At 35.8% G+C, this 23,380-nt stretch overlaps 1 protein-coding gene and 1 pseudogene across 2 annotated transcripts; one reads left to right on the top strand and one right to left on the bottom strand.

The window, feature by feature from the left end:
* The first annotated feature begins 4,227 nt into the window (after nucleotides 1–4,227).
* Nucleotides 4,228–8,629, top strand: LOC143614320 (PHD finger protein At1g33420-like). Its single transcript, XM_077087795.1, has 5 exons — nucleotides 4,228–4,711; nucleotides 5,407–5,533; nucleotides 5,708–5,923; nucleotides 6,545–7,162; nucleotides 7,746–8,629. The coding sequence occupies exons 1-5, from the start codon at nucleotides 4,402–4,404 to the stop codon at nucleotides 8,527–8,529; spliced, it is 2,055 nt and encodes a 684-aa protein (XP_076943910.1). The 5' UTR covers nucleotides 4,228–4,401; the 3' UTR covers nucleotides 8,530–8,629.
* A 5,825-nt stretch (nucleotides 8,630–14,454) lies between these two features.
* On the bottom strand, nucleotides 14,455–16,545 carry LOC143613903 (uncharacterized; annotated as a pseudogene). The gene is made up of 2 exons (XR_013150202.1): nucleotides 15,919–16,545; nucleotides 14,455–15,335 (listed from the first exon to the last, which is right to left on the bottom strand). The product of XR_013150202.1 is annotated as an uncharacterized LOC143613903 (transcript).
* Nucleotides 16,546–23,380: the final 6,835 nt, after the last annotated feature.

Raw genomic sequence — 23,380 nt, 5'->3', positions numbered from 1 at the left:
AGGGATATAAATACCCTAGCACCCCAAAATATCTTCATTTCTATCATTATCCAAACACACACACCATCTACAACCGCCGGCGGCAGCCGAGGAGAGGGAGAGCGAGGTCCGAGAGAGAGAGAGCGGTTGGTTGTGATTAAGCAAGTAAACGAGATCCAAACAAGCCCAAAAAGGTATGGTTCTTGATCTTTGAAGTTTAAAGATCCAAGCTTTTTAGTGTATAAACGACCGAAAATGGTCGGGAAGCGTAGTGGGTGATATTGAACCATAGCAAGGGTGTTAAAATCGCTCGAAATGCCGATCAGAAACTAAAACAGCGGCTGTCTGGGCAACTTCGCCTTCATCTGGGCAACTTCGCCTTCAAAGCGATGAACTTCGCCTGCAAGCTAAGTTCGCCTGATGAACTTCGCCTGCAAGCTAAGTTCGCCTGATGGCAACTTCGCTGTAAAGTTAAGTTCGCCTAACTGGTAACTTCGCCTGAGGCCAAGTTCGCCTGATGACAACTTCGCCTGAAGCCAAGTTCGCCTGATGACAACTTCGCTGTAAAGCTAAGTTCGCCTAAGGTTTAACTTCGCCTAAAGCCAAGTTCGCCTGAGGTTTAACTTCGCCTAAAGCCAAGTTCGATTAGAAAATAAATTAAAAAGCGATAAGTAAAAGTAAGCCAATACTAGACCACCAGATTAGATCAGGCGAGTATTGATACGTGTAACTTGTACAGTCAGCCGAGCTCAGTTAAAGAAGGGATTTACAGATATCAGAGGAAGAAGCAGAGTCCAGGTGAGTTTCTAGCCCCATTCCTTGTTATGTTTTCGGGGCTGTGTGCATACTCGATGTGTTGTTAATACATTTATCCTAAGTGATAAGTGTATGCCATATGTGATATCTGTGATGGATATAAATGATTGCTTGTCGGTACGCGAACGATCTTCGGATATTGCGCGTACTGTCAGGTTAAAAATAAAGGTACTAATATTATATATCGAGGATAGTAAATTCCAAGTGGTTGATAGTGTGTACGAATGTTATGATGTGACTGGTTTATTACGTAAATACCGAACTGATATGAAGTGTGATATAGGCAGGTAGAGGTAGAGTGTGTTAAAAGTGGCAATAGTCTAGTAAGAGTGTTAGTGGCATAACGATAGTACGTGGTAGGGTAAGCCTATACGTGCCTTCGTTATTAAAGTGGCAAAGTGGCATAACGTTCTACGTTATTAAAGTGGCAAAGTGGCATAACGTTTTACGTTATTAAAGTGGCAAAGTGGCATAACGCTTTACGTTATTAAGTGGCAAAGTGGCATAACGTTATACGTTATTAAAGTGGCAAAGTGGCAAGGTGGTAGGTGTAAATAAGAGGCTAAGTGGTAAGTTAAGCAGGTTAGGTGCGAAAGTGTGAATACACTTACCTTAAGTGGTAAGTGTATAGATGTTATACAAGTAACTATTATGTAATGCTTGTCGGTACGTGAACGGTCTTCGGATATTGCACGTATCGTCAAGGAGAGTGATTGTCAAGTGGTTGTTAGTGTGTATGTATTCTATGATGCGACTTGCTTATTATGTAAATATTGTATTGGTATAAAGAGTGCTGTTGACAAGTAGTGGTAGAGTGTGATAGAAGTGGCAGAGTCTAGTAAGAGTGTTAGTGGCATGACGATAGTACGTGGTAGGGTAAGCCTATACGTGACTTCGTTATTAAGGTGGCATCAAGTGGCATATAGTGGCATAAGTGGCTAAGCTGTAGGGGTAATTAAGAGGCTAAGCTATAGGGGTAATTAAGTGGTTAAACAGTGGCATGTTAGACAGTGGACTATGTGTCTTCGGATACGTATATATTGTATGAAGTGGTTGTATGATAAGTTGCTTGATTAACTAGAACTCACTCAGCGTAGCTGACTTTTAGTATGCACGCAGGTGAGCTGATTATAGAGTTAGCATGAGGATGACACACGGCATGGATTGAACGGCTGGCATCTGAAGAAAGAAGTAAAGATGTTTTAAATATAAAGTTTTGTGTTATGGTATCAAAGAAAAGATTTAATGTTTTGTAACAAATGATTGATGTTTTATATTCCGCGAAAAGTTTTAATAAACTCTGATTTGAAGAACTGTGTTTATGAGTAAATCCGACGCTAAAGTAGGGTCACCGGGTTCGGGGCCTTACAATCACGCAAGTGATGGTGGGGTTGAGTGATGGCCATCACGCGTGTTGGGAGAAAATCAAGGAAAATAACCGTTGGGGACGAGGAGGACCATTTGATTGGGTGAAAATCAATTCCATCACACCACACCACACCACACCACCACCCCTAGTAAAAATCCATCACATGTGATGGATTTTGGGTTGGTGATGTGGCACCATCTGATTGGGTGAGGTGTGTGATGAGTGATGCCATCACATCCACCACCCTCCTTCCTTATAAACGAATAATATAAAACAATCCACGTATTACGAGAGGATAAAATCTAGTTACATATAATTCAAGCCAACAAACTCCATTATATATTTTTCTTTCCTAAAATATTAACATATATTTTACATATTTATTCATTATATTATAATTAAGTTATTTAATATGTATTTTACTCTTACTTTTAGTAAAAGATTTTTTAAACATTTCCTATTCGACGACAGTTACATATAATTCAAGCCAAAAAAATCCATTATATATTTCCCTTTCCTAAAACATTAACATATATATTACATATTTATTCATTTTATTATATTTAAGTTATTCAATGACTATTTTACTCTTACTTTTATTAAAGGATTTTTTTAAACATTTCTATTCGGCGACAGTTGCGCTGATAGGTGCTATTTTCGAGTCCATTGCCGGTTCGCCAGTTATACTACTAGTACGTTCGACGTCGTATACACGTTCAGTCGGTTACGCTGAAAACACGTCCTGCGCCAAATACGCATTTGATGCCGGTTACATTTGTAACGCGTCCGATCACAGCTATGCGACATGTACGTTAAGCATCAAGTGCATGATGTACATGCTAATATATAAACTTGTACCCAATTAACCAAAATATCATTTCATTTAACATCGTTAGTGTGGCTTGTAGTTAATTGCAACCAAAATGAAAATTTTTGAGTTTTAAACTTTTTGACTTAACTTATAATTTTGAACAAATTACAAGGATGAAAAACGTAATCTATTATTAAGTAATTAACAAAATGATCATTGACATTTTGGTTATAACTTATAAACATTATTCAAATAAACCATTAAGATGTTGACATCTTGCACCAATAGGTGTCGAGTACATAAAAAGCTGACAACACAAAAGGACTATTAAGAATATGCATATAGTGATTACCCAGATGTTTTATATTGAATGATCACGTTACCCCTTCAACGTATTGTGCATTCTTAGTGGAGGGAACGAGGCTCAACATATTGTGATCTCTCATGAGACACAGTTGGCGTATCATGCATTTATTTTATGAGGTAGGAATTGAGTTGCTGACGTAATTTTCCCACTAGTTTTAAATCTCCAACATAATTGAATACGTGAAGCATTTTTAGTGGTCTGTTCCCCCCTTCTTGCGCCTTGGCTCATTATGCGTTTAGCGTATATTTGTGCCACATGTCAAGATCTTAATGATTTATTTTATCAATATTCACAACATTAAAATCTAACCATAAGTATTTTGATCAAATAATATTTTGGTGAATTTCCCTTACAACAATCTTATAAATTTACAATAACCCATTAGACCAGTCGAGGTTACCGCCTGGGAGCGATATGACCTTTACCTCACCTCCACGTCGGACACCACCCTTGCTGCCCCCACCATCAAAGCATTCCACCGGTAACCGTACCGCCCCCAACTCTACAAAAGCCGTTGATCATATTTAACTCTTCTAAATAAAATAAAAAAAATAAATACCAAAACAATTTCTAAATTATAAATAGAAATAAATCAATAAATAAATAAAAAAGATTTGATTCACATCCGACCTTTTAGCTGGAAACTTAAATTCAAAAACCATCCAATAACTTAATCCCGAAAATAATTTAATTCAAAATAAACAATCCAATTAATCTTAACCATTAAGCCATAAACTCAAATCTAATTTCCAATTACCAATCCAATTAAATTACAAATTACTATAAATATATATATTATAAACAATATAAACAATATAAATAAACCGGATAGATTCAAACCACCCCTTAAATAATATATTTTTCACACCCTTTGACTCTCTCTCTCTCTCTCCACCCGAAACCGACTCTCACCCAAACACACCCCTTAAATTAAATCCAATCAAATCAAACCAAAACCCCCAAATCTACAAACCCTAACCCTAATTTTCCAATCACCCCCAAATCTCCAATTTACGATTCCAATCGACCAATATCTGTTCAATTCATCACCATCCAACCATGGTTGTCAACGGCCGTCCGTTAAAACGGATGAAAACGCGCGTAACCGCCGATTTAAACGACTTTTTGACGTTCCCGTCCGGCGAACGCACGGCGGCCGGGCCTTTTAGATCCACCGTGAGGGATTTTTTGCTCCGGCACGCGCTGCTGCCGCCGCCGTCGTCGCTTATACCGTACCTGCTGACGTGGCAGATACTGTTTAGGGTTGGCGGTGATGAAGATAGCGGTGATGTGAGTGTGTGCCTTGATGTGGTGGAGGAAGATGTGGTCAGATCTAGGTCGGTTTATTGCGAGCAGTGTCGAGTTGTTGGTGAGTTGACTCAATGAGTCGGTTTGACTCGGATGTGTTTTTAGAATTATCCATACCTTTGCCAGCTGGCTTGGCGGGAAGTTTGGCGGATAATAATAATAATAATAATAATAATGAATTAATAATTATGATTTGTAGAACTAGGGAGTACTTAATTAGAGGTAGATCATTCAGATTAAGAGATAATCTAATTTAATTTAATTAATAATAACAATAAGGTGTGGGGCTAGTGGTACGACTTAGATATGATTAATGCTGAGTCATGGCAGGTTGCATCAGCGACATACGTGGTCCTCTATATGTGCTCCGTGTCATATCAATCACTATTAAAAAGATTTACATTGATATTTTTTGATTCAGATAAAAATCCTATTTTTTTTATTTTTATTTATTTTTTTTATTAAAAATAATTAAATTTAAGTTATCTTTTATATTTTGTTTTCTTGATTCATATTTTATGAAATGAACTTGTTATTTAAATACCAACTTGATATGTTATCTTGTTGGTTTAGCTCAGTATGCACTATGTAGTTTATATTTGTATGCTGCTGTCATATGCTTTGTTCAAATTCTTGGAATGGTTGTTCATGTATATTTTTAAATGATTGCTATTTATCTGGCAACTCGTTGAGTGTTTTGGGTTAAAAATTGAATTTTTAAGATAATTATCTGATTATTATACTTCATATATGAAGGCTGGAGCGGGAACCCAGTGTGTGGAAAGAGGTACCATTTCATAATAAAGGCTGATGGTGCTTCCATTGGTGGCTACAACAAGCCATGTGCTGGTTGTGGTGCTTTTGTCCATTTGTCTGACTCAAGGTCTGCCCTCAAATTTACCTAAAAATACAAATTATATGTTTTGGAAAGAATACTAGTGTTAAGTTGCATATAAGTTCGTATGCATATCTAATTTATAAATAGATTAATGTATTCGATGCCGAGCATTTACTTTGAATTTTTAATTCATTAATTGTTGACTTTAAACTTTGGCAGGTGCAAGTCATGTAACCATGTGTTGACTACTGAAGATGTTGAGGATTGGATGTATAACCAGCTGGATGATACTAGTCATCTTTTACATGCTGTTGTTCATACGAACGGTTATGGTCACATTCTCCGAGTCAATGGCAGAGAAGGCGGGTCCCAGGTCCTCTCGGGTCGACATATCATGGACTTCTGGGACCGCCTTTGCAAAGTTCTTGGAGTCAGGTAAGGTTTTCTCTGTTACGAACATGTTCATTTTCTTAGTTACGTGCATTAACAAGAGAGCTTTGTTTGTTTAATAGTTCGTGTCCGATTGTTTTTGTTTATTTACAAGCCTATTTATTTTGTTAAGACCACTCTTATACATGGGCGAAGGATATCAAGGGCCAGGGGTGGCCCCGGCCCCTCCTGTTTTTTCACGCATTGGTGTAAATTTAGTTGTTTTTCGCCTGAAAATTTGTATACGTAGTGTAATTTTACCTGTTTTCGGCCAAAAGTTTGAGCCCCCCCCCCCCCCGACATTCGTGTCCAATCTTTGCCACTGCTCTTATAAGTAAAACTACTTACATCATGACTCGATCTTTATTAGAATACAAATTATTGTTCAGGCTGAAGGTGTAATGTTTTTTCAAAAAGTAAAAGAATATAAAATATGGTTTTTTCTTCATCCAGAATGTTTTGCTTAAAATTGATTTAAGTGAAGCATTTGTGTGCCTTCAACATACATTATCTCTATAATCAAACTATCAAAGATAGCTAAAAAGAAATAAGTCAAATGGGTTGGAAGTCACCATCCGTGCCTTGTTCCAATGGCTAATGAATTTCTGTTTTAATGTTTGTGAGCAGACAAGTCAGCGTTATGGATGTATCGAAGAAACATGGTTTGGAGTTTCGGTTACTTCACTCGGTTGTTAAGGGTCATCCGTGGTATGCTGATTGGGGATATGAATTTGGTGGTGGAAGTTATGGTATTACTCATGAAGCCTATAATAATGCGATTGAAAATCTAGCAAACACGCATTTATCCCTTTTATCTTCGCAAGGGCGTAAACCCAGAACGCATCTACATGACTTGGTTGACTTTTACCGGTCAATGTCGGATCAAGAGCTTGTAACTGTTAGGGATTTGTTTCAAGTTATAACTAATTTATTGCATGATGGTGATAAAAGCGGGACATTGGGGGATGATGCGACTGTTAGAATGGTTAAGTCAGGCGATTCATGTGTGTTGTGTGCCTGGAATATGAGTGATGTTGTTCGTGTTGAGGAAGCGATGCTTAAGGTTTTGAAGGCGGTTAGTGGGTCGTCGTGGGTGAGCTGGCGGTCTTTGCGTGGGGCAGTTTGCAGGGTGGGTCAGCCTGAGCTTTTGGATTATTGTCTTAAGGAGCTTAAAGGGAAACAAGCAGCTGTTGGTATGGTTGTTAATGCAAGGTCTAATCCGGATTCTGGTGCTCTTGAATACAGGTAATGCTTCAGTTATTTTTTTTAATTGATTTTAATAAATAATTCAATTTTCATGATTCCATTTAGTACATTAAATTAAGTGTTTATCGGTAGTGTACTAGTGTTATTCAAAAAACTCATGTTTTGCTCGAAATCGACGTGTTGTGTCACGCTGGCTCGGTTTGTAAACCAGTCGAGCCTGAGCCAAGGTAGATTCGGCTCATGGCACGCTCGTTTGCTGGTTTGTTTTAGTTTTAAACAATTATAACTCAAATTTTGATATATTTTATCAAGTTATGAATTACGTAGTTTATATATATTCTGCATTATGTGTATGCTACAAATATTATTTTTAGCTTCTACAATAGATCAATTTGTGTAACACATTAATAAATTGAATAAATTGAAATTTAAAAAAAACAACAAAGAAGCCAGCTCAGCAAACCATTAGTCGATCTTGAGCTCAACGTTTCAACTTGTTTAAATAAAAGAGCCGGGGGTGGGCTCTGCTAGGCTCGTTTACAACCCTATTTTTTGGTAAATGTCACTCGCTGTTTGCCATATGTTGTCTTTCTAAACCAGAACATTTTCCTCACCATTGCAGGATTGAACCGGGTGGCCACACCAACAACTGCTCAATTGCAAGCAGCCTATCTGAAAATAATTTAATCCGAGATCTAAAATACTTATACGAAGCGTTACTCCATCCACAGTATATGGTAAACCATATACCTTTCACAAAGAGGGACGCAGCCGTAAATTCAGCCATAAAAATCCTTGATTGCAAGCATTTTGTAAAAAACTACCACCCCGAAACCTCGTTCACAAAATCAAACCCTGATTCGCTAATACTCTCGTGTAGACCCGCACTCATCAAGGAAAGTAATATAAACCCGCCTCCCGAACACATAATCCTTCCCGTTAATGCCACTGTTGGCGACCTTAAAGCTGAAGCATCGCAAGCGTTTCAAGAAGTTTATTTGATTTTTAGACGGTTTCAAGCGGAAGAACTTGTTGGATACAGAGGTGTAGACGAGTCCACCCAAATCAAGCTTCTGATCGGGTCAAAAAACGAGACAATAAACGTTGTCTGGAAGTGTTTAGGGAAGGGCGGGGGGTTGAGTCGATTTAGGACGGAGCGAGGGGAGGAAACTTGGACTTTGGATTGTTGTTGCGGAGCCAAAGATGATGATGGCGAGAGGATGTTGGCGTGCGATGTGTGTGGTGTATGGCAGCACACTCGGTGTGTTGGTATTCCCGACACTAGTTTGGAAACCGTGAATTTTGTTTGTTGTAATTGTGACGGTAGTGGCGATATGGTGGTTGAAGGTGGTGGTGGTGTGGTGGATGTGGTTGGGGGTGGTGGTTTGATGTGTTTGAGTGGCTGATTTTTTGTTGCCTTGGTAAATATATTTTTGTAAATTATTTTGATGTTTTTAGAGTTGCATTAGGTTTTTTTGGGTTTTGGTGTAGGGGGTTGGTTGTCTAATGTGGACCAGAATGATGTAAATTATTAGATATGTGATGGTTCTCTGGATTAAAGGTACTTTGTTTACCTAATGCAACAAAGAATAATGGCAAAAAAAAAAGGAAAAAAAACTCTTTTTGACTAATTTGCTAATTTGAATTTCTTTTAATATCAGCAATGAAATTTTAGACGGAGGGTTTTTAGCCAGCCCTATAACCTTAACCTTGATCCTGGTTGCTCATCCATTTTTGAGACTTCCTTTTAAACATGTCATTTTTAACCATTATGACTTATGATAAACAATCTTTCAGTATATTTATGACATGTTCTTAAACATGTTATTTTGAAATAAACATCTTATGACGCTTCGTTGCTCGTTGTAAAATTCTTATAGATGATGAGATTTTAAACCAGCTAGTTAACTAATAATTCATATGATTGGTTGTGTTCAAAATTTAATAAAACTTGCGTTCAGTAATTTTTAACAAAAATGAGTAAAAAATCATTAAATATATGATATGTACTGATTATTATAATTATTATTTTGAAAAATTATTGCCACCAACAACCACCATTACAAAGACAAAATTCACCAACACAAACATCAAAAGATACAAAGACAGACAATCACACCACCTCTAATAGTCAAGCTTGGCCATTTTGCTCTATTCTTCTATATAAGAAGATCAATGCTTTTATTTTTCCAATGACACCACTAATGCCGACCGGTTTTCTTTCGAACACCACCTCTTTCCTCGCTTTTTAGCCCTCCATTTGGGAAAAAGAGAGAATTTATGTAATTATAATAAATCACGAGTTGAGAAAGCATATATAGCCGGTACCTTACACTAAATCGCCACAACACTCCAAATAGATTGGGCAAAGTGACAAGATACAAGTAAATGCTCCGCCGACTCAATGTTATCTACACAAATCGGGCATACCACTGTTGTTACCGACACGTTACGCGTAGCTAAAGATAATAGGACCAGTAATTTTTCCATTTTCACTCTCCACGCTAAAATTGCGACCTTCTTATTTACAAAATTATTCCATTAAAAATATACCCTCCCCAGCTCTATTTTTTGTATTAAAAGTTGTTTTATAGTTGGTAAAAAAAATAAAAATATATTCACTCATTACAAATTACAAATCAACTGAACCGTGGGGAGAAGTAAATATGAACCAGGAACTTGAAAAGACTTTCATTTATTTTTAGAAGGTGTAACAGACAGTCTACTTCTATCTTTATTACTGATGCATATACTTCTATAAAGAAAACAAAAAAACCAATTAATCTACAAGTTGTTGATTAGAACAATACACAATATGTTTTCTTCAATCAACTTCCTAACCCAAACCAGAAACAAGAATGTAGTGGAACTAGAAACCACTGCTAAATTTAGCAATATTGTCAAGATTGAAATTCGTTACGGTAATGAGATAGGCCGTTATCAGTTTCACCCGAGCTGTCGTACGGAGCAGGAGTTCGTTTTCAGTTTCACCCCAAAAGGGGAGCAGGTTTCAGTTACATACTCATCCAAATTAGGGAAGGTCGTTTTTGAGGTTCAATGCTCGAGTTCTATTGACAACGTGGCCTTTAAGTCACTTGTACACACGACGATTACCTTGGCCGACAAAGATAGAACTATGAGAATCCATTTTGAGACCGCTAAACATCTGGTTCTGTAATATACATTTGGTTCTTGATGGTGAATGCTTCAAAGCTAGCTTTGAATCCATGTGTTATGAGGTTTTTACTGGGGTCAATGAAACAATGACTTTTATCTTTTTTTACTCGCTAAAAGTAAATGTTAATTTATACTAGTCAGTAAAGGCTAGTAAGTGAACCTCTACAAAACTAGCCATTTCACATAGTTCATCAAAGCGGTGTATCAAATGCCGGCCCTCTTCACTGTAGGTTTTCCCCTCGGCATACCATTACCTTTAGGCCAATGTATGATTCGCCACATAAGGTCTTTTGTATTTTTTTCGTCCAATATATTTGTTTATATACATAGATGCCTCGGGTCGATTCTACTATTCCAGACAAAAATATTTGGTTATCAAGCAACAATTTGGATGTAAACAACATTCCAATCATCCCATTTTGGGTTATCAAGCAACAAATTACCTTAGCTCATACAAACAATAAGAATCTCATTTCTACAATTCAAGTGTCAACGACTACCTATAACCTTTAAAGTACTTGCATGTCAAATACTTATCAATAATCAATATCATCTTTATACCATTAACAAGTTGCACTACTTATGATTCACATCTCTCTACCGCTATGGGTCACACGCTACTACAAATCCTGTTCAATTGATATTGCTAAAGGGTCACATTGCTTATGAGTCCCGTTTTTTTATTATTAACATGTTAGTTGTCATCAAGTAATCTTAAGATCATAACAAAGGAATATATGGTATACATAGACTACATAGTCTCGAGATACTCAACTTGGCACGTGTGTTTGCTATCTTCTTGAACCTTTTTTCCATTTGGTTGCTAGATTTTTTAATATATGGTAGTCATGTGATTAATACATTTTAAACAGTTGAAACAAAAATAAAAGTTAAAAAGGATTAGTTTTCTTTTCAAAATTTGTGCTTCACCGCAACACCAAGGGCTTTGCCCTTGCAGGCTGACACAAGCAAGACGAATGCCCCCTCCATCGCTAACCTTGTGGCGGGCGTGACCTCACAAGCCAATGGCTGGATGGAAGGGCTCCCAATGTGGGCAACCTTAAAGCCTTGGGGTATACTCACCATTTTACATTATGTGACACCTGATCGAGCCTTTTATTTATTCATTCTATCAACCAAGGGTATATTTATCATTCTCCGTTCACCTTATTTTAAGTTCTTAAATCAAATAATATTAATAATTATAAAACAATTACCTAAAAAAATAAAATTATATAATAATACTAATAACTTCTATAAACAACATTAATTATAATCTTTTGGTTGGTAACAAAAATAAAACATTTCACTGACAACCGTATTTTTTTGGCATTTTCAAAAACGGTTAATAAGGTGATCATCTTCATACTTGAGAAGTGCGGAAGACTGGGGAATGGGACAAGTCAAGTCTCTTGAGGCAGGAAAAATTACAAAAACACAATATTTTAAAATCATTTTCTTGACTGTCTTTTCCTTCAACCAGAGTTTTTCTTTTTGGTACTTCTCATAAGCGGTGTTAAAGACTTCCAACTTAGCCACTATCTGAGCCTCTTCTAAGCAAGGTGTAATTTAAACCATTCGAATTAGATCATTTTCTTGAGTTTTTTACTTAAAAGTTTGAAAAAAAAAAGATAAGAAAAATTTTCATTTTTCATTCTTGAGTTTTTTTTTTAAGAAAAGAAAGAGTATGGAAAGAAAAGGTAGTTTTTTTTCCGGGAATATCTCATAGAATAGTAACCAACTTTCAAAAGTGTTCCAATTAGGTCACTCATGCATATTTTTCTCAAATCGGGTCACTAAATCTTCAAATCGAGTCTCACCGATTTTTTTGTTTGTTAAGAAAAAAATGGAGGATAAGATGCGGGGGTCGGAATTTGCAATATATCTAGTTATATTTTTTAAAAATTAAAAAACGTTAATTATATTAAAATTCAAAAAAAAAAAAAAATTCACGTCGCCACTCAACATCAACATAAAAAAATAGAAAAAAAGATTTCCTATGTGAAACAAAAAATAAAAACGTTAAAAAACATGTTAAAACCTTTAATTTAATAAAATATGAAAGTTGAGTGACCTAATTGGAACACTTTTTAAAATTGAGTGACCTAATTGAAACACTTTTGAAACTTGATTACTATTATATGAAATTGCCCCGTTTTTTTCTCCAAAACTTTCCAGCCAAATATGATCTGACTGTGAAGGAAAACTTTATAGCCTATTACAATATTACTAATTTATTATATCACAATTCTATTTTCCATGTTTCTATGAGAACGTAATTGTAAAGTTATAAAATTTTTTCTAGCTTTTCCTTCCGATCTAACGTAAGAATGTCTGTTAAGTATATAATTTCTTTTCTTTTCTTTTCTTCCCCTATCCAGCCTTATCATTTATGTTCTTTGTATTTTAAACCTGAGAATAATGTAGTTTAGAACAATCTCACTTTACACATTTCATATCTTGAACAAATAAGTATTTATATAATACCTAATAAATAAGTAATTATACACTATCCCATGCCACAATTATGTGAGTCCAATCTAATATTTCATGCTTCTTTTATTTCACCTCTCACCCATTCATAATATAAATTTACAAATTGCAAAATTAAAAAAATTGACTTCATTTGGAATTCGTATTAAACACCGGTAACTTAGTAGAGGGCCAAGAGAATGATAAGCAGAAAAACAATAAGAACAATTACAAAGTCCGAATAGTGGGTACAAACATATCCATGTCAAAATGTTTTGATTCAAACACATACAAAATGATCAGTAGTTTCGGAAGAAGAGCTTGGTCCAGTCTGATTTAAGCTTGGTTTCAGAACTGATCCAAATCAACAGCTCCAAGTCAGAATGATCGTCTGATACATCTAGTTTCAGATCGTCTATATCAGCAGAGCTTTTGACAAGAAACTTTAAATTTTGAACATATGTTGTCGAGACACGGATAGAAGCCTTTCCGATATTTAGATTTACAGACGAGTTAAAACCCCTATCTTGTAGAGAGACAAAAACTAATCATGAACATAGGTATTATCCTTGTGATGAATTTAGTAATGATTCTACATAAACATGCTTTGTTGTTACCTCCAGGATTACGTGATTGCTTGCAAGTGGCTTGATTTTGAAAGAAATACCCATGTTGTTAATCAAACAAGTTAAGATAATGATGTGAACAAAAGGGCTATTATATATATAAATTCAAGGTAACACACTTGAGGCTTTCAGGTTCCATTTTAGGGTAAATTAAAGAGTTACTTTAAATTCTAAAACCCTTCAAAGCATTCAATTTTGGAAGAGATAAAAAGAGAATCATTCAAGAGGCTTTTGGTATAACATTAAATCTATGTGATGATCTATGTAATGCTTTACGTCAGTTTAATTGAATTCGGGTTGAATCAAATAACTCGAATACCTGACCCGGGACTCAAATGAACTTAAAAAGATTAATACAATACAATACAATACAATGTGAAAATAACCACTACCATATAACCAACACAACAACCTAACCATTTTTTTAATAATCAATCTAACGTGAACTTATTATATAATTATCATTATCATCGTACTCATATATCCCACAAATAATAAAGCTATATTAGGGTCTGAGGAAGATAAGAAAGACGTAGACAGCCTTACCTCTACCCCCGTAGAAATAAAGTGACGAGACCCCCAGCTCGATGGTAGTTTTACATCAAGCCTTGGACATAAGACACATAACACTCAACCATTGAAACACCGGCCAATTGGTGCATGCACCGTTGTCTTTTGGCTATCAACGCTACCACATGATGCCTAATTAACTTTCTGTCACTTTTAACGTTATTTTCACGAGATTAATAAAATGATATCAAAATTGGTGCAATTTCACTTTTGCTCACTCGAGGGTTCACACATATATACATTATATACGCGCACCACAGGCAGAACAATTATTATATAATTATATACACATTAATAGATGATAATAATAATAATAATAATAACAATAACAATAATAATAATAATAATAATCGGCTTGGTTGTTAGTCTTAACTTTAGGGGGGAATTCAGGTTCGATTAGGGATTAGGGTTTGGTGAACGACAAAATATGTAACGACTTAACATAAAAAATGCACATTAGGTACTGACTCGACACGAAAAAACATAGACCGGCTCACCATATATCGGTCCAGTTATTAGTCTTAATTTTCAACAAAATTTAAGGTTAGGACCCGGTCTAGCTTCAACCAACACACACGCATAGCATCAATCAACCACAACTAGTTTCTGATACAATTCTCCGGATATAGCAGCTTCCATAGTATCTTCAGGATTAAAATCACCATTACCACCACCACTCTCATTACTATTATTACTCTTCATATCCTCCTGTTTGACCACCCCACCTTCTTCAATAAACAAAGTCAACAAATTCTTTGAAAACCCACTCAGCAAAGCCACCCCTTTCTGATCACCAGTCACCGGAGTCGAACCCGAATCTCTCAGATTCCAAAACACAATCTCCGGCACCCTCTCGTACCCGCACGCCTTAAACTTCCTCACTATCGCCTCGTAATCAGTCTCCCATGGGTCCGAAGAAGCTTCATCAAACTCCATATCGTTAAACACAAACACCCGTTTCACCATATCATCTTCGCTCAACTTCGCGTTCACAGCAACTTCAAGCATTTTATCAAACACCTTTTGAAAATCTGTGTTCATCCCCCAATCCATGTTGCGAATGAACTTTGTTTTTGATCGGAGATCACGCCCTTCGATTAAGTGGATCTCGGGTGACTCACTAAATGTGATGACGTGGCCTTTCCATGGCTCGGCACTGAGTTCTGATACCAACAAACCGAGTGCAACTGACACCTCCATTGGTGTACCCGACATGCTATCGGATACGTCACACACTGCAATGCAGTTTGTTAGTTTACCCTTCTTTAACAAATCATCCACCATTCTTTTCCATTGAAGCTCGGCTACAATGGATGCCCCGCTCCCCCGTTTCAAACCACCGATGATTTCGTGAGGTAGTAATGCTCCTGTAATTGGCAATATATTATTAGGGTTTATTGTTAGGCCTGTAAATGAATTCCGCATTCAATGAACAATACATGAACCGTTCGGCGTGAGGTTGTTTATTTATTAAACGAATGGACATGAACAAAAATTTAAGTTCATCTAGTTAAACAAACAAACAAACATGAAAATATGTCTCGTTTGTTCATTTAAATTCGTTTATGTCCGTTAGTTTACGTTTGTTAAGTTCGTTAATATATATTCATTTTAATTTTTTTGGCCCGTTACAGCTTAGTATCGTTTACTAACCTTTTAGACTTAATACATTGTGCCTCACATTACTTTTAACTAGTTTCAGCACAATTACGTTTGTTTATCTATGTTCAGTTATGTTCATTCGTGTATGTTCGTGAACCGTTGTTTTATACTGTTAATGAACAGACATAAACGAACATGAACAAGAAAACCTCGTTCATTTAATTGTCCATGTTCGTCGGTTAGTACACAAACCATAGTTAGAAGATATGATTTGATTAGGTTTCCTTTGTAACTATCCACATTAGTCCTATATATATAGTTGATCAAATTATACACAATACACTATACCTGCAGCGATCTTTGCATCACCGGTCTTCACGTTTTCTAGATAGCCCCGAAATCGTTCATTGTCCCGATGCAAGAATATATCCGTGTAGTTTTTCATGGCTACGGATGCTACTCTATCATACGAAATCGAGCTCCATTGCTTTGCACTCATGTAAACTTCTGGTAATTTCAACGCTTTGTGAAGAGGAACAAGAACTTGTTTCCTCAACAGGTTTTAACTCTAAATATGTAATTAGCATCATCAAGTTCATCAAATCCAGGATCCGAATTCCTGGGGTAAATTAATCTAGCAATCGACTCACAAATCAGCGTGGATTTATCGTATGACGAGTCAACACTAGGACACCACTTTGCAGCTAAACTAATCTTCGTATTATCACCGGAATTCAACGATTCAATATCAGATTTTAAACGTTCTGCAAAGAACATCGATACCTGATCGTGAAGGAACCTGTAATTTGAATCTGAATTGTATCGGTCGCGTGCCTTATCAGCCATGGCGGTTTCCTTTTGTTTCCTAGAAGCTTTTGCTCTCGTTTTCTCTGCCATCATTTGGGCCCTATTTGCTTCAATCCGTTGCTCTCGAGGTACTGTTGCTCTCAATGCAGCTTTTGTCTCCTTGTTGCCATTGTTCATCTTCTTCTTCTACGAAAGGAAATACCTCTTCCGCTCTATACCTGAAAGATAAATGGCACCGAAACTTAACGAACAAGAAAAGAAAATTAACTTAAAACATTGATTACTACTGATTTGTAATAATGAATGTCTATATACAAAGGGAAAATGACCAAAATGCCGATTTGACAGGTGAATGTCGACAAAATGTCTATATTTGACCAACCAATTCCCACAATGTCTACCCTACCCGATCACTTATTAATCATTACTCAACTGGATTTTTAACCAACCAGATTCTGCCCCTTATCCAAAAAAATCTTGTTAAAAAGCCAAAAAAATCTCCTCGGAAGCCAAAAAAATACTGTCGGTAGTAAAAAAGCCAAAATAATCTCGTTGGAAGCCAAAAAAATATACCGTCAGAAGTAAAAAAGCCAAAATAATCTCATCGGAAGTAAAAAAAATCATCAAAAGCCAAAACAATCTTGTTGGAAACTAAAACAAATCTCACTGGACACCAAATAATATCTCGTCCGACGCCAAAAATAACTTTCATCAGAATCCAAAATATTTCCGTCCGAGCGCGCTTTAAATAAAAGAATAATAATAATAATAATAATAATAATAAAAAACTAGCAACCCAATGGGTTTTGTTGACGCGTGAGAGAAAATACTTGGTTAAAATTGAGTAATGAATAAAAAGTGATTGACTTACTTCTACCCTAACCGGTCAAACGGACATTTTGGTCATTAACCCTTGTATAAAACCTAAGAAACTTAACCAACAAGTAATCATATTTGAATCAACACAACCCCTACACTTTCAAACCCGAACTTACAAACCCCATACCTTTCTCAACCCACTCCTCTTTCGCAACCGATCTCACTTCAGCACCTTCAATCAGCCTATACAGAATCTCCACCAAGTCCTTAAAGTACCCAAACTCAACCAACAATATTACACGCCAGATGGCTGAGGTGTAGAAGCTCTGTCTATCGGACTTGCCGGTTCCTCGTACGGCTCTGAGGTTGCAGATAAGTTTGAGCGTGGTGAGTGGGTTGTGGGCCCAGGCGGGAGTGAGGTAGCCGGTTATGGTGTCGGGGACGACGTGGAAGAAGAAGTCGATGCAGGTGGAGTAGGTGGCTGACGAGTTCTCGGTGAAGGTGAGAAGTGGGTTGTAGTTGTAGTTGTCGTCGTCGGTGGTTTCCGGTGAGGAGGTGGGAGAGTGGTCAATCATCATAGAGGTGTCCATTGGAAGTGACGGACACGTAAATCTGACGAATCGATTTAATAAGCTAAATAAATAGTAAACGTGATAGCGCCACCCAAGCCCTACGTATCATGTTTTTAGGAAAGCCTTCTTCATAAAGCCCTACATGATTGTGTTTGGATTCGAATTTAAGACTATATAATCTTATGCTTAAATGTTCATTTCTATTTCATTTATATATATATATATATATATATATATTAGTTTTTATCCCTCGTATTACGAGGTTGTTATATATTGTTTGTTCTAATATTTATTTATTTTTTGAATTTATATTTTTTTTATTGTATGAACGTTAATAATATACTTATGATTTGATAATAAATTGTTTCACAAATAGATAAGATATTAATTTTTATTATATCATATTTTATAGGATTTTTACATCAATAATTTGGTGAGAATAATTTTTAATAATGAGATGTTATAACCCGTTTAAGGAATATTTGGGTTTGGTAAGACCCATACCCATGAATTCAGGTCAAATGCATGAGAAGCCTTCATTTAAAAATCAAACAAATTTGGTGACTCCAAAAATAGGAGGAGCGACCACATCAACGACACGTAGGATTTTTATGTTTTCGTTTATATTATATTATATATATATATATATATATATATATGAAAGACCAACTAAGTAACGCTAGGTACTCTGTACGCGGGCCCCCATTGGCTAAAGGTAAGGTAGCCCTAGCCGGCCACAAGTCCGAACGGACGGAGCCCCTAGCGGTCCACCTATTGAGGGATTCCCCGGATAAAACACGACCCCATGCTCGCCAAACGGCACGACAGCGAGGAGCCATTAAAACCGGATGAGATCAGGACTCGAACACTGGCAAGTCAGGATCATCTTTCATATCTCTCATATAAATTGGTGATCGTGAGGTTTGAAACCCCTAACGTTTACTAGTATAATGAGTGCTCTACCATCGAGCCACATATAACAAACCATAAAATGAAAATAAAGAGATAAGTGAAGGAAATTTCTTCCCACATTGACGTGGAGGTTACGCAGAGGACACGTAGCAGGCCTAGGGCTAACTCAGCGAAGCTATAAGATGCTTCGCGGTACGCGACGGCTTTCTATTTATGGCCATCGCGTACCGCGATGGGGTCCGAAACTTACTATAAATAGAAAGGCAATGGGACTTCATTTCTTCGCTCAAAACTTTCTTTCTATCTGAATTCACACACACATATAATTATATATTAATAGTATAATACCGAGTTATCGCAACGATATCATATCCGATCGAAAGAAGCTTATATACACGAATCCAAAAGCTCTGCCTGTTAAGGTATGTCATTATGCCATCGTGTAAAGTTTCTAATCTCGTGATTATCGTTATGATTATTGGTTTTATACTAATCTAGGTATACTACATTGTGTTTATCTTAGGTGCTTAATACCAGGAGGTGTTATTTAAGTGTAAACTTGCAAGGTGAGACATTCAAGTTTTTATACCACTCACATTTGCGTGAGACAACTGTTTTTCCGACACCGTCATGATAATTTCAAAACCTATAAAATTCATGGCAGATGGTATAAATGTTTTTAAATATATTTTTTTAAAGTATTTTAAATAGGTTACAGTGATTAAGTCTCTGTAGACTTACGGGGTGGTTACTACTGGTATTGTGGGGGGTTTTGTATACAAGGCTTGCCTACTGAGATATTACACGTTACTTATTGGACAAGTGTTAGCCAATAAGTAATATGACCACAGTCATAGATACGGTCGAGTGACAAGTACCTTTCGGTAATTTGTAAGCAGGCAGGTGTAAAAACATCTTAATGATGTAACTGTAAAATGTGACATTTACAAATGAATGCACTCACCAGTATTTCTTGCTGATCAAATATTTTAAACATGTTTCAGGTGACTTGTTAAAGACAAAGGAATGATGCATGCGGGCTTCCAGCTTAAATAAGTGGCTTGTCACCAGAATAAAGAAACGTGTTTTGTAAATTAGGGTTTAACCCTATAAATCTTATGTTTGTATCAAAAGGGATTAAATTCCCGGTTTATCATAATAATAAACATGGTGTTTTTATAACTCTGATCATTTTTCCTAACTACGGTTCTGTGAAATATTCCGCTGCAAAATAATTTAATAAACACCAATACCACATGGTGGAATGTTCACGGCTCCCCTCCCGAGGTATAGGGGTCGGGGCTGTGACACCACATCCAATTTATCCATTAATATATATATTAAAATGAGGATTTAATTCCCCGCACAAATGCACTATTCAATTTACTATTCATTTTTTTAATATTTTATTAATCAATTAACTATAATACTATATTGATAGCTATAATTCCGTAATTAATATTTATTAATTTTATTTTAATTTTCATTTTAACTAATTAAAATATTTAATAAATTATATTTTTAAACACTAAAAATAGGCAAAAGTCAACTTTACATTTTTTATTTGTCGGTTAAACGATTTTCTTAAACTATGCTTTCATATTTTTATAGTTCGTCATTACTATGAGTGAAACTTTTTTCATGATTTGCAAATATCACATCGCATGGTTTTATATCCGCGTTTCACCATTTGATACATCCCCTCTAAAATATATTTGGCTTAGTATTTATATTTACGAATTTGTGTTGGTATTGTTGATACTAATTGAATTTGTGTTGGTTTGCAGCTATAACGTGCCGGGTTTTTTTGTTCTACATATGATGATTTGTTGTACTTTGGCATAGAAATATTTATTTATTTTGTTTAGTTTCGATATCGTACTTGATACTGACTGACTTCGCGTCAACGTGCAGCGAGTTTATGGTTTAACGTGTTTACTTATATTTATTTGTTCGATTTAACGGTCGCGCCGCGAAGTGCGGGGTCTTACCTCATTACTGCTCAAAGGAGAAGTAATAGGTAGGGATGACAGGATTTGAACCGTGACATTTTGTACTCAAAACAAACGCGCTACCAAGCTGCACTACATCCCTTCCGTTGGTCTACAGTGTCATTGTAGAGAATTCTTGTCTTGTTTTCCACATCGTAATCTCCTCTATTAAAATCTAGAATTTTTCTTTTCATTTCGTCTTTTTTGTCTCATTTAACATATAATAATAGTAAAAGACTTCTATCTATATGAAATATGAAACGGAACCACAAGGAAAAATAACTGAGTCTTTTTTGGGAATATTGGAGAAGAAAATGACGTTTTTTCTATGTTTAACAAAAAGTCAATCTTTTTTACTAGATCATTGTACATTTAAATATGTATTATCTTATTGATTACAATAAATGAAAAAATGAAGGAGGTTTTTCAATGCGAGATCTAAAACATATCTTTTCTTGGCACCGGTATTAAGTACTCTATGGTTCGGTTCTTTGACAGATTTATTGATAGAGATTAATCGTTTTTTCTCGGATGCGTTGATGTTCCCATTCTATTTATTGGCGAGAGACGGAATAAAGAATATTAGAGATGAAATAAAATATTAGCCGCCTCTTTTCTCTTTTTCCCTTTTTTAGAAGAAGGGAGGAAATAGAAAGAATGAAAGTGCATTCAACAGCTATGAGACTCAGGTTCAGTTTGGAACTGAATTAATATTCAATTTCTATGGAAGTCGAATACAAATAGTGATTCTAGGGAAAGAGTATTATACAAGATACTTGTTTATAAAATATAAAATTCTGTACTGTGATTTGAAACTTATATACTATTCATTTTACTATTCAATTTTTTAATATTATATTAGCTACAACCATTAAATTACTAGCCTAGAAATAAAATGATGGATTTATTTTCTTAATTTACCTTTTTCCCAACTAATTATATAATTTATACAAACTATATATTTAAACATTAAACTTGGACAAGTATCAGTTTTACATGTTTATTTGTCGGTTAAACGTTTTTCTTAAACTTTACCTTCGTGTTTTTTTTGTAGTTCATCTTTATAATGACTGGAACTTTTTTTTCATGATCTAAAAATATCTCATCGTCGCATTGGATTATATCCGCGTTTCAACGTCTATTTGCCAGGCTGTCCACCTAAACCAGAAGCAATTATAGATGCTATAACAAAACTTCGTAAGAAAATATATCTAGAAATCTATCCAGATAGAATTATGTCTCAGCGCGAGAATCGGTGATTTTACTACCAATCACATGTTTCAGGTTGGGCATGGTATTTATACTGGAAATTATGTTAAAGGATTCCTTTATCAACCGCCATCTACCTCAGAGATTCCTCCTGAAACATTTTTCAAATACAAAAGTTCAGTATCTTCCCACGAATTAGTAAATTATACAGGATTTATTTGCACTGAATAAAAAGTTGTGGCTCAATCTTCATAAATTTTATTGGAAATATGAAATACATATACATACAAAAAAATGCGGGAGAGAGAAAAGATGCAGGGTAATTTGTCTGCTTGGCTAGTTAAGCATACGCTAATTCATAGATAGGCTTTGATTACCAAGGAATAGAGACTTTACAAATAAAACCGGGGATTGGCATTCCATTGCTGTCATTTTATATGTATATGGTTACAATTATCTCCGCTCCCAATGCGCCTATGATGTAGCATCGGGCGGACTATTAGCTAGTATGTATCATCTTACTAGAATAGAATATGATATAGATCAACTAGAAGAGGTATGCATAAAAGTACTTACCCTGAATTATGATAAAATCTGGTAGTGTTTGGATTCGAATTTAAGACTATATAATATTCTGCTTAAATGTTTATTTCTTTTCCAATGTCGATTAAGCCGAAGCTTATTGACCAATAAAAAGGTAAAATGTCCAAACATATATATTTTGAACTTACTGCATATTATATATATAATTAAAAGATAAATGGAAGTTGTTTCTCATAAATCACTGTAGATAAAAGGTACAATCTTTTTAGCAGGATGTACAATGGTTGATGCTACATGATCTTAACTGCCCCATACCATTATACATGTCTGTTTTAACCCACGTGTCGTCCTATCTCACCTTCCCATCACCTCCTTCCATCCATTGGCGTAGCTTTAGTTGGGCCAGGGGTGGCCCCGGCCCCCTCCGTTTTTTTGCTCGGTAGTGTAAACTATCCTTTTTTGGTCGAAATTTTTATAGACATATTGTAAATTTACCCGTTTTTGACCGAAATTTTAAGTCCGGCCCCCTCAGTTTTTTGCTCGGCAGTGAATTTATCCATTTTTTGCCCGAAAATTTTTATACATAGGGTAAATTTATCCGTTTCCGATCGAAATTTTGAGCCCGTCCTTCTTTTTTTTCGCTCGGAAGTGTAAATTTATCCTTTTTCAGCCGAAAATTTTTATACATGGTATACATTCACCTGTTTCCGACCGAAATTTTGAGCCCGCCCCCCTCTAGTCTAGGAAATTTTTTTATACATATTAAGTCCGCCCCTCAACGTGTATGTCCAAGCTTCGCCACTGTTTCCATCTTTGCTTATCTTCTCACTTTCTTGTCGTCTTCTTCATTTGACATTTTCTTTACTATGATCTATTGATAGCTAACAATCGTTTCTCTTGGTAGATAGCAATTTCGAAGAATCGGTGATGGTGAGATCCGACTATTGCACATGAAGT

Source organism: Bidens hawaiensis, unplaced genomic scaffold, assembly GCF_021521415.1.
Source record: "Bidens hawaiensis isolate Kalapana, Puna unplaced genomic scaffold, B.hawaiensis_p1.1 tig00002273_1, whole genome shotgun sequence".
Lineage (NCBI taxonomy): Eukaryota > Viridiplantae > Streptophyta > Magnoliopsida > Asterales > Asteraceae > Bidens > Bidens hawaiensis.
The sequence above is the reverse complement of the archived record's forward strand: the minus strand, read 5'-3'. Positions and strand labels throughout refer to the sequence as shown.

What these genes read in the sequence shown, in the direction of transcription:
- LOC143614320 (XM_077087795.1), top strand. Translation starts at nt 4,402, where the DNA reads ATGGTTGTCAACGGCCGTCCGTTAAAACGGATGAAAACGCGCGTAACC. An exon ending in GTCCATTTGTCTGACTCAAG is followed by an intron (nt 5,534 to 5,707) that starts GTCTGCCCTCAA and finishes AAACTTTGGCAG; the next exon opens with GTGCAAGTCATGTAACCATG. An exon ending in TCTGGTGCTCTTGAATACAG is followed by an intron (nt 7,163 to 7,745) that starts GTAATGCTTCAG and finishes TCACCATTGCAG; the next exon opens with GATTGAACCGGGTGGCCACA.